Source organism: Eretmochelys imbricata, chromosome 1, assembly GCF_965152235.1.
Source record: "Eretmochelys imbricata isolate rEreImb1 chromosome 1, rEreImb1.hap1, whole genome shotgun sequence".
Lineage (NCBI taxonomy): Eukaryota > Metazoa > Chordata > Testudines > Cheloniidae > Eretmochelys > Eretmochelys imbricata.
Window position 1 is genome coordinate 277588096 of NC_135572.1, and position 13962 is coordinate 277602057.

General features: G+C 40.5%; 1 protein-coding gene across 1 annotated transcript in view; it reads right to left on the minus strand.

The window, feature by feature from the left end:
- Positions 1–13962, minus strand: part of PLXNC1 (plexin C1) — a 97189-nt gene that overhangs the window by 22323 nt on the left and 60904 nt on the right. Inside the window, exons 16-21 of the mRNA XM_077832247.1 lie at positions 13453–13554; positions 13003–13106; positions 10844–10897; positions 10305–10429; positions 9550–9748; positions 8084–8230 (exon numbers count right to left, since the gene is read on the minus strand). Coding sequence (XP_077688373.1) covers positions 8084–8230; positions 9550–9748; positions 10305–10429; positions 10844–10897; positions 13003–13106; positions 13453–13554 — 731 coding nt within the window. The remainder of the gene's footprint in view (positions 1–8083; positions 8231–9549; positions 9749–10304; positions 10430–10843; positions 10898–13002; positions 13107–13452; positions 13555–13962) is intronic.

Below are 13962 nucleotides of genomic sequence, written 5' to 3' on the forward strand. Positions count from 1 at the left end.
GCTAGTTGCAGCCCCAACAGCTCCTTGGTGTTCCCAGTGTCTGGCAGCTCTGGCAGTCCCTCCGGGTCTCTGGCGCTGTAGCAGCCTCCATCAGGTCCAAGCTCCAGCAGTGGCGGGGAGATGTCCTGTTCCTCTGGCAGCTCTCCTCTAACTGAGCTGGAGGTCCTGCCTTTTATATTTCCGGTTCCTGTCCTGCCCCTCTGCTTCCAGTGGGGCAGTCACGGGTGTCCCAGCTCTGCCCACCAGGGGGTGGTTGAGGCCCTCTCCCTCAGGGAGGGAGACCACGCCTCCTCGCTACATCCCACTATTCCTCCCCTGATGGCCTGAAACCCCGCTATAGTTTCCAACTCAGGGTCAAGGCACATTAGCAAAGATGTAGAGAAACATGCCCAGCTGCTCCCCACGTTCTTTGGATAAATGAAGGACTTGGGTCTGCAGCATAGTCAGTTGGAAGGCAAATCAGAAAATGCTTTGGAGAGCAAGCAGGCCATGCTTGTGTTTAACTCTCCCATTCCCTCTGATGGAGAATCCAGTACGCTACTGGTGATGGGTGGAGAATGTAATCATTGATTGTAATTACGTAAATGGAAACAGGGCATGTAATGTGGCAAACTGCCAATTAAATGTGTTTGCCACTTGGCATCTGCCCACTATGGTTCCATCCCTGAAAAAGAAGATCCTTGTGGCTTTTAAAAGCTCTCCTTTTGTCATGGCGTAAAATGAAGCTTTTGACACTTCAAGAATGATTGTGATGGCATCCTAAAACAGGTAACATCATGTGGCAAATCCAGCAAAGGAACTATCATCACCATAGGGAGAAATAAATAAAAATACTTAGCTCTTTACCTTGCTATCCAAATAGTAACTAATTAATGCTCAAAATATCTCTGTCGAGTAGGGAACATTACTGTCCCTATTTCACTGATAAAGAAAGAAGATACATCAGAATTATGTGATTTGCCTAAGGACAAATAGTAAATGCCAGAATTAGGATGAGAAATCAGGAATTCCTGGCTCTCAGTCTCATGTTCAGGCCAATATTTCATTTATTTCAATTTATAACAATAGATTCAAAACAGAATCTAGATGCATTTTCCAAAATTTTAAAAATAAAATATATTGGAAGTAAAACTAGAAGGTACTCCACATCTCACAAACGAAAAATAATCAGCCACAGTAAAATCAAGCCCAATATAAACGTCAGATGCTATCATGCCTCTGCTTCCCCAGAAGCCCTGGCTAAGAGATGGGCCTTGCAGTGTGTCCTGAAAGTAATCACATTCAAGCTATTTCCAGTCAGAGTGGATGAGAGGGGAGAATAGGTCTGAAATCTGAGTTTCCCCCTGTCACAGTTCAGGGCAACTACATCTGTGTTCCCCCTCTTTGGTCCCTCAAGGCCACCTGCTCTAGCCTCCCTGTTCCTCAGCCATCACCTCTCTTGGGTGGAGACACGTCTCTCTCTCCCTCCTGACTGACTGGGGTTTTTCCCCAGGCTGCCTAGTTCCCTGCCTATGCTGTGATACTCCCAGCAAACCAGATGGCTTAAACATGCTACCGTCTGTGCTTTGCTTTCTCTTCAAAGGCTATGAACAGTGTAATTGCCAGGAGTTTTATGTTACCACCCAGATATTTAAAAGGAAGCACATTTATTCTTAAGGTAAAAGCATTACAGAGAAAACACATAAAAACAATAGAAGTTCCCATAAGAATGTTCAAAGCTGACCAGAGGTCACCCACCAGTCTTATTAGGCCCTAATAGGTCAAGTCCTTCCATCCCTTCCATAGGGATTGGGGCTCTGCTTTGGACAGAAGGTGCTATCCATTTGCTAGATAACGAAGAAAGCCCTAAGTCAATTTAAACTCAAACTGTTTATCTAAAAGTCCTTTCTTTGCCTGTTGGCCTCTGAAGAATCCAGTTTGACCTGGTATATGTGGACCTCCCCAGGTGGTAGTACCTCTCTGGAGATGTTACAACCTAAGTGAATTTGCCTAATCACCCTCCACTACTGCTCCTTCCTGGAGGAGCTGTGGTCACCATCTCCTGTGGGATTACATACAATCCCTGGCCCACAATGATACATAAACTTAATACAGTAAGATCTCCCAAAGATATTGCAGGAAATTGCCATATCTGTCAAACCCCTCACAGATAATGTCCTGTTAGCAGCAGCTCCCTCTCTTTTACACCAAGAGTGTCCCTGCTCCAGTGCTCCACTGAGTGCAGCTGTAACAGTATCTAACAGAGAGAGAGGCAGCCTCTTAAGTATGCAGCATTGAAGCATTTATGGATTCCAGATCTAAACAATGCATAAAATGGGCATAATACTTCTCTACCTCACAGTGGTGTCAGGGAGATAAATTCACTGATGTGTGTGAGATGCTCAGATGATAAGCAACGTACACATGCATATACATAAAACTCCTCTAAAAACAAAGAATCAGAGTGATGTAATGGTACACGAGCCAATAAGAAAACCAACAATTATTTTGCCTGTCTCTACAGCTGAAATGTTAATGAATCAGATTTTCCCTAACAGCTCCATGCCTGGCAGGAGGAATCTAACCTTCATGAGCACCACATTTATCCACAAATTGTAACACTAAAAAAGAAATCATAGATGATAAAATTATGAAAAGGCTCTTAAGATTGCTAAGGGCACTGAAGGTCAGACATTAAACAGACACATGGATGGAAGTACAGAAATCTTGGAGAAACATTAATAGGTATTTTTCACTATTTCTGGTTTTGCATGGGAAACAAGGAAAAGTACAAGTTAACTTAAGGAAAGACTCAGGAGGAAATTACAGGCCATTTAAGGTAACCCAGTAATATCCGGAGTTGAGCTTTCATGCACTAGAAGTAAGTGCTTAGCAGTAGTAAATCACAACTCTGCACCAAAGGATTAACATGGGTTGCAAGAAAGGTTTAACAACTATTTTAAGGAGACCGAGGCAAGCATTTGGAAGGGACCTACTTGACTGGAGATTGGCTTGGAAACTGGCTAAAGGACAGGGAAAATAAAGAGCATTTTTTTCTTGACAGCAACAAGGTAATAAAGAGGTTTGAATTCAACATTTAAAGACATTTTTCCAGACTTACAGTTGTTTCTGTAAATGAAAGCAAACTGTGATTGCTCTAGTTAAGTGAGGCATTTGAGCTAATGAACAGTAGCAGATGGCAACTGTGCTGTGGTTTAAGACAGAGGTGTATGCAAAATAATGTTTCTTGCCTCAAAGAACAGAAAGATAACCTGGGGAAAGGAAAGTTACCACATATAGCACACAGTTTTTACCCCAGCTCTACATGGTATCTCAAATCTCTGTCTTGTCAGTGTTCTGTATGCAGTACTTTTCCATTTATTACGTTGAGTAAAAACTGAGATAGAATATTGTTCATTAAAAGGGGACTGGCAAAATTATATCTGCGACTGAAATTGCCCACCAGTCTAGCATTCTACCCCTGTCTCTCAGACTACAAAATGCAATAGACATGGAGAAATTAGACTAGGCCATTTTACTGAAAATGTTCTGTCCATCTTTTCCTTTGTTCTTCTGTGCTAAGAGTCTTTTCATTTGCATCTTTAATAGGGTCTCCAAACTGCTAACGTTTCCTCTTAGCTATTTGATGTCTTTTACAAGATTGTAAGGTCACCTCTTGGGCTAGCATCTACAGCCTCTTGACATTTTTTACTAATATATGCCCTTTTATCTCTTCTGGCACGCCTTTTACTTCTCTGTCCAGAGCTCTGTATTCTTCTTGCCACTTGCATGTCTCTTCTTGTCTTAGCATTTAACAATTTTTGGGTTGCTGTACACTTCTCTTTTCCACTGCCGCCCAAGTAGCATTGCTAATCCATTCTTCCCTTTCAGAGTTCATTGTTGTTAGAATTGGCTTTGCACTTTCCAGATAGCACACACTGATGTTTTTCCACAGAGCATCAGTGTCTTGGTTCTCTTCAGTTAACTCCATTAAAACACTGAACCTGTTCTTCAGTTCAAGCTGAAAAGCACTTTTTGTGTTTCAGTCTTTTAATTGTGCACTGTTGATGCACAGTTGTCTTTTAATTTTCTTCAGCCTCTTTAAGTTGATCTTCAATTAAGTGATACAAAGGTTATAATCACTCCCCACGTCTGCTCCCCTGTATGCACCTAAGAGCTGCAAAACGTGTTTTAAATACAGAAATGATCTATCTCAGGGGTGGCCAATCTGAGCCTGAATTTACCAATGTACATTGCCAAAGAGCCACAGTAATACGTCAGCAGCCCCCCATTAGCTCCCCCTCCCCACACCTCCCGATCAGCTGTTTTGTGGCACGCAGGAGGCTCTGGGGGGGAGGAGCAAGGACACGGCAGGCTCAGGGGAGGGGGCAGGAAAGGGTGGAGTGGGGGCAGACCGGGGGCTGAGCAGTGAGCACCCTCCAGCACATTGGAAAGTTGGCGCCTGTAGCTCCATCCCTGGAGTTGGTGCCTGTGCAAGGAGCTGCATATTAACTTCTGAAGAGCCGCATGTGGCTCTGGAGCCACAGGTTGGCCACCCCTGATCTATCTGGTTCTTTGTAGTATCATCTGGGGAGTACTATGTTGAACTTCTTTAGGAGGAAAATATTGTTCTACCTATCATTGGGTAGTTTACACTGTACATTTCTACTTTGTACTGAAATCACCCACAGTCACTATGATATCATGTTTTGGGACCTTTGTTAACACATCCTGTAACAAATCATGAAAAGCATTTTTTTCCTCATCTGACTTTTCACTGGTTAGCGCATAGCACTGCATGACTGATAGTTTGAATAACTGAGTCTGAAAGCAAGCTCTAATAATACTTCCATTGACTGATTCCTACTCAGTCAGTGTCTGATCTGCTTCATTCAACATCAAGATTGCTACAACAGCTTCATATCTATCATCCACATTCTCAAAGATGATGGTGTTATTTGTTTCTCTGAAGTGTAGTTTTGTCCATCTACGCTCACTGATTCCAAGGACAACAAGATGGTATCTACCCCTTTCTTTAATTACTTGGGCAGTTTTAGTAGCATCATACATTGTTCTCACATTCCAAAGTCCTATTTTCATTACTGATGTGGCCTTGAGCAAGGCACTTTTCATGACATGGGCTTCCTTATGGGTTTGACCAATCCCCATCATATTTTTCACACGAAGCTGATCTCTTGTTCGAGCCTCAAAGACCAAGCCCGAGCAAATTACTAGAAATGTGTGATGAAGACCTATTCCTAGAGCAGCCCATTGATTTAGGAGATATTATAATGGGAAAAAGTTAGACAAGCCATCCGTAAACTCAAAAATGGGAAAGCAGCAGAAGAGGATAATATTAGTGAAGAGATACTTAAAGCAAGTGATGAAACAGCCCTCCAGACTTTCCTTGTGTTTCTGAATATGGAATGGAGAAAAGAACCCAGCCCAGTGAAGAGAGGCTTTGTAGTAAAATTGCCGAAGTAAGGTGACCTTACCACCTGCAGTAACTGGAGAGGAACCCCATTACTCTCAGTGCCTGGGAAAACCATGTGCAGCATCACCCTGGAATGTACCGAGAACCAAATAGACCTTCAACTTAGAGAGGAACAAGCATATTTTAGACCCCTGAGATCAGGTGCAGGCCATATTGTTGTTCTCAGACATATTACAGAGCAAAGTATGGAGTGGCAAGCACAGCTTGTTATTAATTTGATAAATTTCCAGAAGGCTTTTGATAGAGTACAGAGAGACTGTATTATGTCCCCACTATTGTTTGCACTGGTCATGGACTATGTTATGAAAGTAAGTGCACAAGGCAACTGAAGAATTTAATGGACAAATGATAAAGCACAATTGGATAACCACATATTTGCTGAGGACACTGTCCAGCTTCATTCAACCCATCACTTAATCAAAGAAAATACTCAGCTTTTGGCTGATATGGTCAAACAAGTTGGCTTGTTCGTCAACAAGAGGAAGACGAAATATATGGCTAAACTAACCACTAGAGTGGATGAAGAAACATTAGAAGTAAGTCATTTTAGCTATACAGGTTCTGAGATGTACAATGATGGTGACACCATGCCAGTTGTCACACAATGAATATCAAAAGCAGCAGACAATTTTCATAAACTTGAAAAGATTTGGAAAAGTAGCATGATTAGCACTGACACAAAAGTATGAATTTTTAACACTGGCATCATGTCTGTCCTCCTTTAAGGAGCACAGTCATGGAAATCTACAACAGAAATTGATCAGATCAACTCATTCCAAAGTAACTGTCTGAGGAAGATGTTAAGAATCCATTGGAAAGAGTTTCTTGCAATAGCAGAAATTCTAAATAGAGCAAACCAAACTAAAGCATCAAACACGGTAAGATGACAATGGACATATTTAGGACACACTTTAAGGATGCCACCAGTGTGACTTCCATGGCAAGTGATAATATGCACATCCACCTGGAAAAAGAGAAAAAGGATGAGCTAGAGCAGGGATGGGCAAACTACAACCCATGGTCTGGATCTGGCCCACGGGATTGCCACCACCATGGTGCCGCAGACCCTGCACCGCTGCTGGAATCGACTGGCACCATGTCCCTGAGGCACCTGGGGGGAGGGGGGAAGAGGGCAGAGGGCTCCGTGCGCTGCCCTCGCCTCCAGACACCCACCCCCCATAGCTCCCATTGACCGGGAATGGGGAACCGCAGCCAATGGGAGCTTCGGGGGAGGTACCTGCAGGGGAGGGCAGTGCGCGGAGCAGCGTGGCGGGGAGCCTGTCTTAGCTCCACTCTTGGCCACTGCCACCCCGGAGCAGCTCCAGATAAGCAGCGCCAGGCCAGAGCCCGTACCTTCAAACCCTCCTGCACCCCACACCCTAACTCCCTGCCCTGAGCCCCCTGCCTGCACCCCAACTCCTGCCGCACCCTGCACCCCTCCTGGATAATGGCCACACGGCAACAGCAGCAATTGCATACTTGAAAAACCAGGAAAGTATTAGATTAGCTTTCATTGAGAGCTCAGTACCTACATCTCTTAGGTGCTTTTTGAAATCTTACCCTAATATAGTGTTAAACTTCTTTCAATGTGTTTTAGCGCTAGAAATAAGGAGGAGAACCAATGCCATGGGACTAGCCACTTTTCTGTGGACCACTAGCATTTGGTGTATGGATCACAGTTGGGAAACCTCTGATCTAGACAGTTAATAGTTTTATAACATATAAAACCTATCTTTATCACAGAACATATATAGAACACACACAGAAAATAAATGTGCAGCACCAAATATTTGTTACAAATCGGTAAAAAAACCTAGAAAATCCAAGGATTCATAGTACACAGAAAACAGGACGTGTTTAATTAACTTTTTGCAATCATCTTTTTTTTAAAAAAAGAGTATCTTGGTAATTCAGGTTGAAAATATCTTCAGTAGTAGCTGGATTGCAGCGATAAGTGCAAAATGGTAAGAATGTTGTATTTGTTTTGGTGAATGGAACAAATCTATGTATAAAGTTCTGACACCAGCACCCTGGAATGTCATGATTTAGCTAAGTTTCATAGGGACCTTGTTTTTAATCAGGCAACTAATTAAAATCCACCACACTACAACTTTACTAATTTGCAGTTAATGACAGGAAAGCTCACAGCAAATTACTGAATTCTGAGGATTATTGAGTAAGCAAACACAATAAAATCTCAGGCATCCAGCATCACACAATTTCTTGTGTACAGTTGATAAACGTAATCTAGTTTTAAATATTTATTTCAATACCTCATCGTGTACTTGCAAATGTTCTGTAGTATAATTTATAAATAAGAATAACTTGAAGTATCATGAGACTTCGATACCATGCTTGGCTGTTAGCTCACTGCTGTGAAGCAGAAGGTATCCAATTGGTGAAATGTGGGTTAATTCATGTCTACTGTGTTTTGAAACTGTGTTAATCATAATTTTATTTTCTGCCCATTTTTATCTATCTAGGTACTTATGCCATCACCATCACTGGAGTATCTAAGAGACTCAGTTTAGCATCCTTCCACAAGAAGAATGTTGGGTGGTCTTTCAAAACATTTCAGTATTTGGAGGAAAAGCAGCTTGGCAAACATACCACTGGTTTGAATTCGGTGACTTGCCACAGAAGCCAGTCTTCATTTAGTGTATATAGGGCTTTGCAAGTGATTACGTCTACCGGCCCTTTGTTTATCCTTTGATTGAGGGCAGTCACAAGCTTATAGAATGGTTCTCCAACTGTCTCCTAAGAAATAAACACAAACAAGCAACAGCTTTAGTTCTTTTTTCTGCATTCCCATTGGAACTCTAGTGGGACACCAACAATTTGAAGCCAGTCAAACTAACTTCCTTTTTAGCCAAGTTGCTCAGCTGTCCTGAAATTAAAAATACTTTCTGTCCAGGTTTATCTGTTCTTTTGTAAATCCCCACCCAACTCCTGTTGCTCTTACTCAAATGGGAAGAGTCACCTGGGGCTCCTGACATGACAGTTCAGAGCCCCATGCTGGGCACAGGCAGGCAGCTAGTGGAGAAAGCCTGCCTTCCCTGCCTCTTCTGGCCTGGCTTAGCTTGCCTCTGGAGCTCTCAGAGGGATCTGCCATCTTCTCTCAGGTGTCACTCACTCCCCAACCCTGTGTAGGGCACCCTACCATCCCAAGCTACCATTGTTCCTGAGCCCCACGAAGAGGGCTGGGATATGAAGAACAGGTTTCCTCTGACTGTCCCCTAGCTCTGTACTTGGGTCCCAGGAAAGTTGCCAGCTTCAAACTACTCTGCTGCTGTATTTTGCAGGCCCTAGGGCAAAGCATGTGAGCTCCCTGCAGAACAGGGCATGGGAAAGATGTCATCATATTAGTGCCCACAAAACAGGAAGTACAACCTCAAAAAACAAAATTGTCTGCACACAAAATGCAACTAAATGGACTAAATTAAACAGACTGTAAAATGAGAGAGATCATTTTCCCCAACCTCTTACAGTTCTATTAATCATAGGTGTTATCTGTAACAACAACAGGCAAAAAATTCAAACAGAAGTGAGGTTTTCAAAATGACACCCTCTCTTTAAACTCTCTGAAAGCATAGCTCTATAATAGCTTCTGAAGAGAAGGATACACAATCTTCTGCCATGACAAGAAAATATCTGATGGGATTTGGATGATAATATGTGAAGCAAAGAAGAAAATGTCAGGGTTTCAAAATTACCTAAAGTCCAACCCAAGTACAGATTGTTAGCATCATTTATACAGGTTTCAGAGTAACAGCCGTGTTAGTCTGTATTCGCAAAAAGAAAAGGAGTACTTGTGGCACCTTAGAGACTAACCAATTTATTTGAGCATGAGCTTTCGTGAGCTACAGCTCACTTCATCAGATGCATACCCTCTGCATGATGACAGCTGTTTATATAAGTGATCAGGACAGTAATATGGGTATATTAGTAATATAGAAAGTTAGGTTTCATGCACAAACAGATCTCTCATGAGTTCTGCATGGAAGAAGTCAGCGTGTGCTATGTTGAAAATATTCCTCATTCTAGTGTCTGAGGTGGTGGAAAGATGTCAAACTTACCCGAAGAAAACCAGAAAGGCAAACAGACATCCAATTTGTCAGCAGTTTTTCTACGACAGATTCTGTGCGCCTTAGCATGAGCTTAGGTTGCGTATTGCTAGACTGCTCCATCAAGTCCCTGGTCAAAACTTCTAGAATATGGGTTAGGTAGACTAGTTTACTTTGTAGTGCAATAGTCAAGAAGGATGCAAACAAGCACCTGTTTACAAAAAATAAAAAAGTCATAGCTAAAAGGTCTGGAATTTGCTTTTCAAATCTATAACAACAGAAAGGTGATCCTAAGCCTTTTATAACAGCATACTGTGAAATTAGTTCAAATAAACATACACTGTTCAGTTACGCCTATATGCTGAACCTTCATTTTTTAGGTACCCCAAACACCCACTAAAGTCTCTATAAAATTTAAAGTACACAGGATCATCCCATCCAGCAATTTAAAAAATATATATATTTTGTGTATCCGAATTTAATACTGAAGAAGACTAGCATCCGTTTCAATGAAAGCAAAGTTACAATTTATAAAGCAAGAACTGCTTGCTCTGAGGTGAGGTATGTTGCTAGTTCAGTGTCTATAGACATCTATAAATCTTCTGATCTCTTTTTAATGGCTTGTTTCATGGTGAAGAACAAGGAAAAGACTTTGGAAAAGCTTAAATTTGCTTTGTATGTAGTGAAAACTATATGTGTGTGTCATAATCCATGGGTTTTTTTTTAATTCTATGGCTTGAAGATTATAAGGCATAATCATACTATACCTGTCTTTCACAGAGAAATTTTTCTGTTTTTCAAGGGTGTGAATGAGAGTAACAAGAAAATTCTTGTTACAAATTAAAGCATGCAACATGGTGAGGCTTTCATCCTTTCGTCTGGGGTCTCTGCTCTGGAACAGTTAAACAAAAATAAGGCAAACTGTAGTTGGGTATGACAGGTCCTTAATTCTTAGAAATGAGGGTAAGCAATACACAAGATGAAATCAATAGGAGTTTTGCCAATATGGCCAGGATTTCACCCATAACATATCTGTGTGTACAGACACACACACACACACACACACATTCTCTCTCTCTCTCTCTCCAAGTTGCCTGATACTTCCCATTATAAGATCCTGTTTTCATATCTACATATATGTTACTACATTATATACATAAAGCCATGTAACTTTTCCCCACATGGGAAGGAATGTAGAGAAAATTTAATCTGATCATTTGGAAGGTGCTTAGATTCTATGGTGATCCAATGAAGACAGAAAAGAATAACCACTAAATAAAAGTAAAATTACATTACACAGACTTACCCGTGACACATTAGTGTGCATGTCTTCAATGAAAATGGATGCAAAGCCGCCTGACTAAAATAAAAGACAGGTGATGTATTACTGTTAGAAATATCAAACGCTGAGCATCTACCCAAGGCAACAGACTTTGCTAAGTAAAAATGATTTGGGCTTCTAAATGCACCTGCAGTTTATGTATTCTGGGATTTCTGCAGAAGTTCTGGCACGTAACATAAAGGAAAACTGCAAAGAGAAACTGAGGATTGAGCTAGGCCAGATTTACTGGTATGCTGCTGAATGCCCTCACTCCCAGGCTCTGGAGGTCTGTCAGCCCAGTCATGTTCTAACATGCCATAGGGAAGACTGTTTATTATCATCACATGAAAATCTGCTGCTTTTCCAGGTATGCAAAGGACACCCCAGAATACATTACTCCCAGATGTCACTATATCAATAGTATGAATCTTCTGGATGTCAGGGATCCCTGGGCTTAGCCAAATTTAGAGTTTTTCTCTGCATTTATTATTATTACTGCTGACACTTTTCATATGCTTGCTATCCATGGATCTCAAAGTTCATGAATTAAGTCTGCCACAACCCTGTGAGGCAAGTCAGTACTGTACATATATAAATAACAAAACAACAGCAGAAGTTAAAATACCAGAGTTAATAATGAAAATCAAAGCCATGGTGGCTAGATACGGGGTTAAGTAACAAAATGTGGGAAGCTAAAATGGTCATATATTTTTAAAATACATGAGATAAGCGTGGTGTACGTCAGTTGTCACCCTGACCACTTTGATAGCAAATGACACATTATAAACCCCATCCTGTTTGTTTCATAAAAGAGTTAATATCTTTGATGAGGATTAAGCAGAAAGAACAGATGAACTAAAAATAATGATAATATTGTCATGTTAATATCCTTGGTTAAAAAAAAGTAAACAAAAGGAAAAAATGCAGAGTTTATAACAACAAGAGCCCTATTATGATCTCCCAGTTGCAGTTTGGGTAACTCCACTGAAGTTATTCCTGATTTACTCTGGTGTAAATGAGATCAATATCAGATTTGGAAAGTTTTATTGTTATTCATATGTAATATTCACATTACAGTGTCAATTTTGGGAACCCATTGTACTAGGCACTATACAAACCATCTAGGGCCATCTTCTCCTTTGAGCCAGTTATACAACAAAATATTTTCTGTTTAAGTATTTGTTTTTGAAAAGTAAAGTAGTTGTCCATATTGACGCTCTTAGATGATTATACTAAAAACTCATGGTTAGTTTTGGTTAGTTTCAGAATATAACTTTGAAAGATATTTGAGTCTGGTATTTTCTTCCCCAGTTTGGTATCATTCCAGCTATTCCAGGGAAATTATTTCCCCCATTGTTCTTATGCTATTAAATGTCATGATGCTGCAAGTAACACTGGACCCAGTTCAGACAACATATAAAAACTTGCTTAAGCCAGTCCCTATGTAGGACAACATTAAAGCACAGGCTTAAAGTTGAGCATGTGCTTAGTGCTGTCCTGTATTGGGACCACTGTCACGCCTCTAAACATTTCTGGCAAGGTAATCTGTAGCTTGAACCAGAACGTCAACATCACTTTTGATTTTTCATTTCCTACTTTTAATTTAATTTACTGAAATTAATTCATGTGCAGGCTTGTGAGAGAGAACTTGTAAGGCCTCCTCCTCATCTTGCTGAGCCAATGAGGAAGTCCCATGATGTAAACATGTTAGCCGAACTGTTTAACTTAACTTAATTAAGTTTTGTACAGACAGGTGAGCGTGTGAGAGATAAAAACCACAGATAAAATGCAGGTTTAGGAATGGTAGTCTCATGAAGGGAGGCAGATCTAGTGAGGCAAGACTATGAGAGACTCTTACATGGCACACACAATCATTAAACACATATGAATTAAGGGGACACTAGGGTTAAATTAGTTAAAAAATTTAGACTTGGGGCATATGAAGTTTTACAGAACCTACAATCAACAGATCTAAACACGCCCCTCCAGTGTTTGCCCAGCACTGTTCTACTGGATTTGGAGCAGTATACAAAGTCTCCTGTGAAAATGACATGGTGATATTTACATGAGCTATTTGATCCTTACTTGACAACTACCTTCATTACCGTGGAAGGATTACACCTAAAAGATTAGCAACCATTTACCTCTGGGAAGAAAGTTCTAAGAGCAAAATGTTTGTAGTCAAGGAAGGGAACAGTTCCAAAACTATCCACCACATCTAATTGATCCATCTGTAGTTCTGCAAATCCTGAAATAACAACCCCCTGGAATGTTAGTTTTGATAACGCAAAATTATCTTCACAATTACAGCTTTCAATATGACCCTGAAAAGATGTTCTTAAAAACAGTTCTAAGACTTGATGCATTATTTTTCTAGCTGAATCTCTGTGGGATGGAAAACACTGATTGGATGCAGTTTTTTGTATTTCAAGTTTTGCTGAAGTGAATTGTTACATGCAATGCTATTAGTTTCTAGAATTAGCTACTACTGCACACCAACATTAACAAGAAACTCTGATATTCACATTCCAAACTATTCTATTTCTGATTAATGGAGTTTATGAAACAAAATATTTTAAAAATGTGAGACCTACCATCACGTATTTTTTTCCGAATTTCACATTCTAACAGTTCAATTTGTTGACTCAGTTTACGGGTTAACTGTTTGGATTTGTACCTAGTTACTATGATTGCAACTAAAAAAAAATTGAAAGAAAATTGTATTAGATACTGAATATAGAAATAAGCCAAACAAATCTGCTTTATATACCAATACTAACAATAAAATGAAAATGAGTGTAAGACAAACTAGGATCTCCAGTAATGTTCTTCTGAATTATATTATTATTATTATTATTTATTATTAATTTCCATTTTAGTAGCACGGAGGAGTCCTAGTCATAGACCAGGCCTCAGGAGTAAAGCCCTGTAGCTGCACCTGCTCTGTATTCCTGACACCTTAACAAACCAGCGAGGCTTCCTGACGGACCACTCTGCCTGACTAGCTGAGGAAGCCAGCAGGCCGGTGTGATGGTGCACCCCATAAGGCTTTATGGAAATATGCTTATGAATGTATACATGACATAACTGGAATATGTTTTATG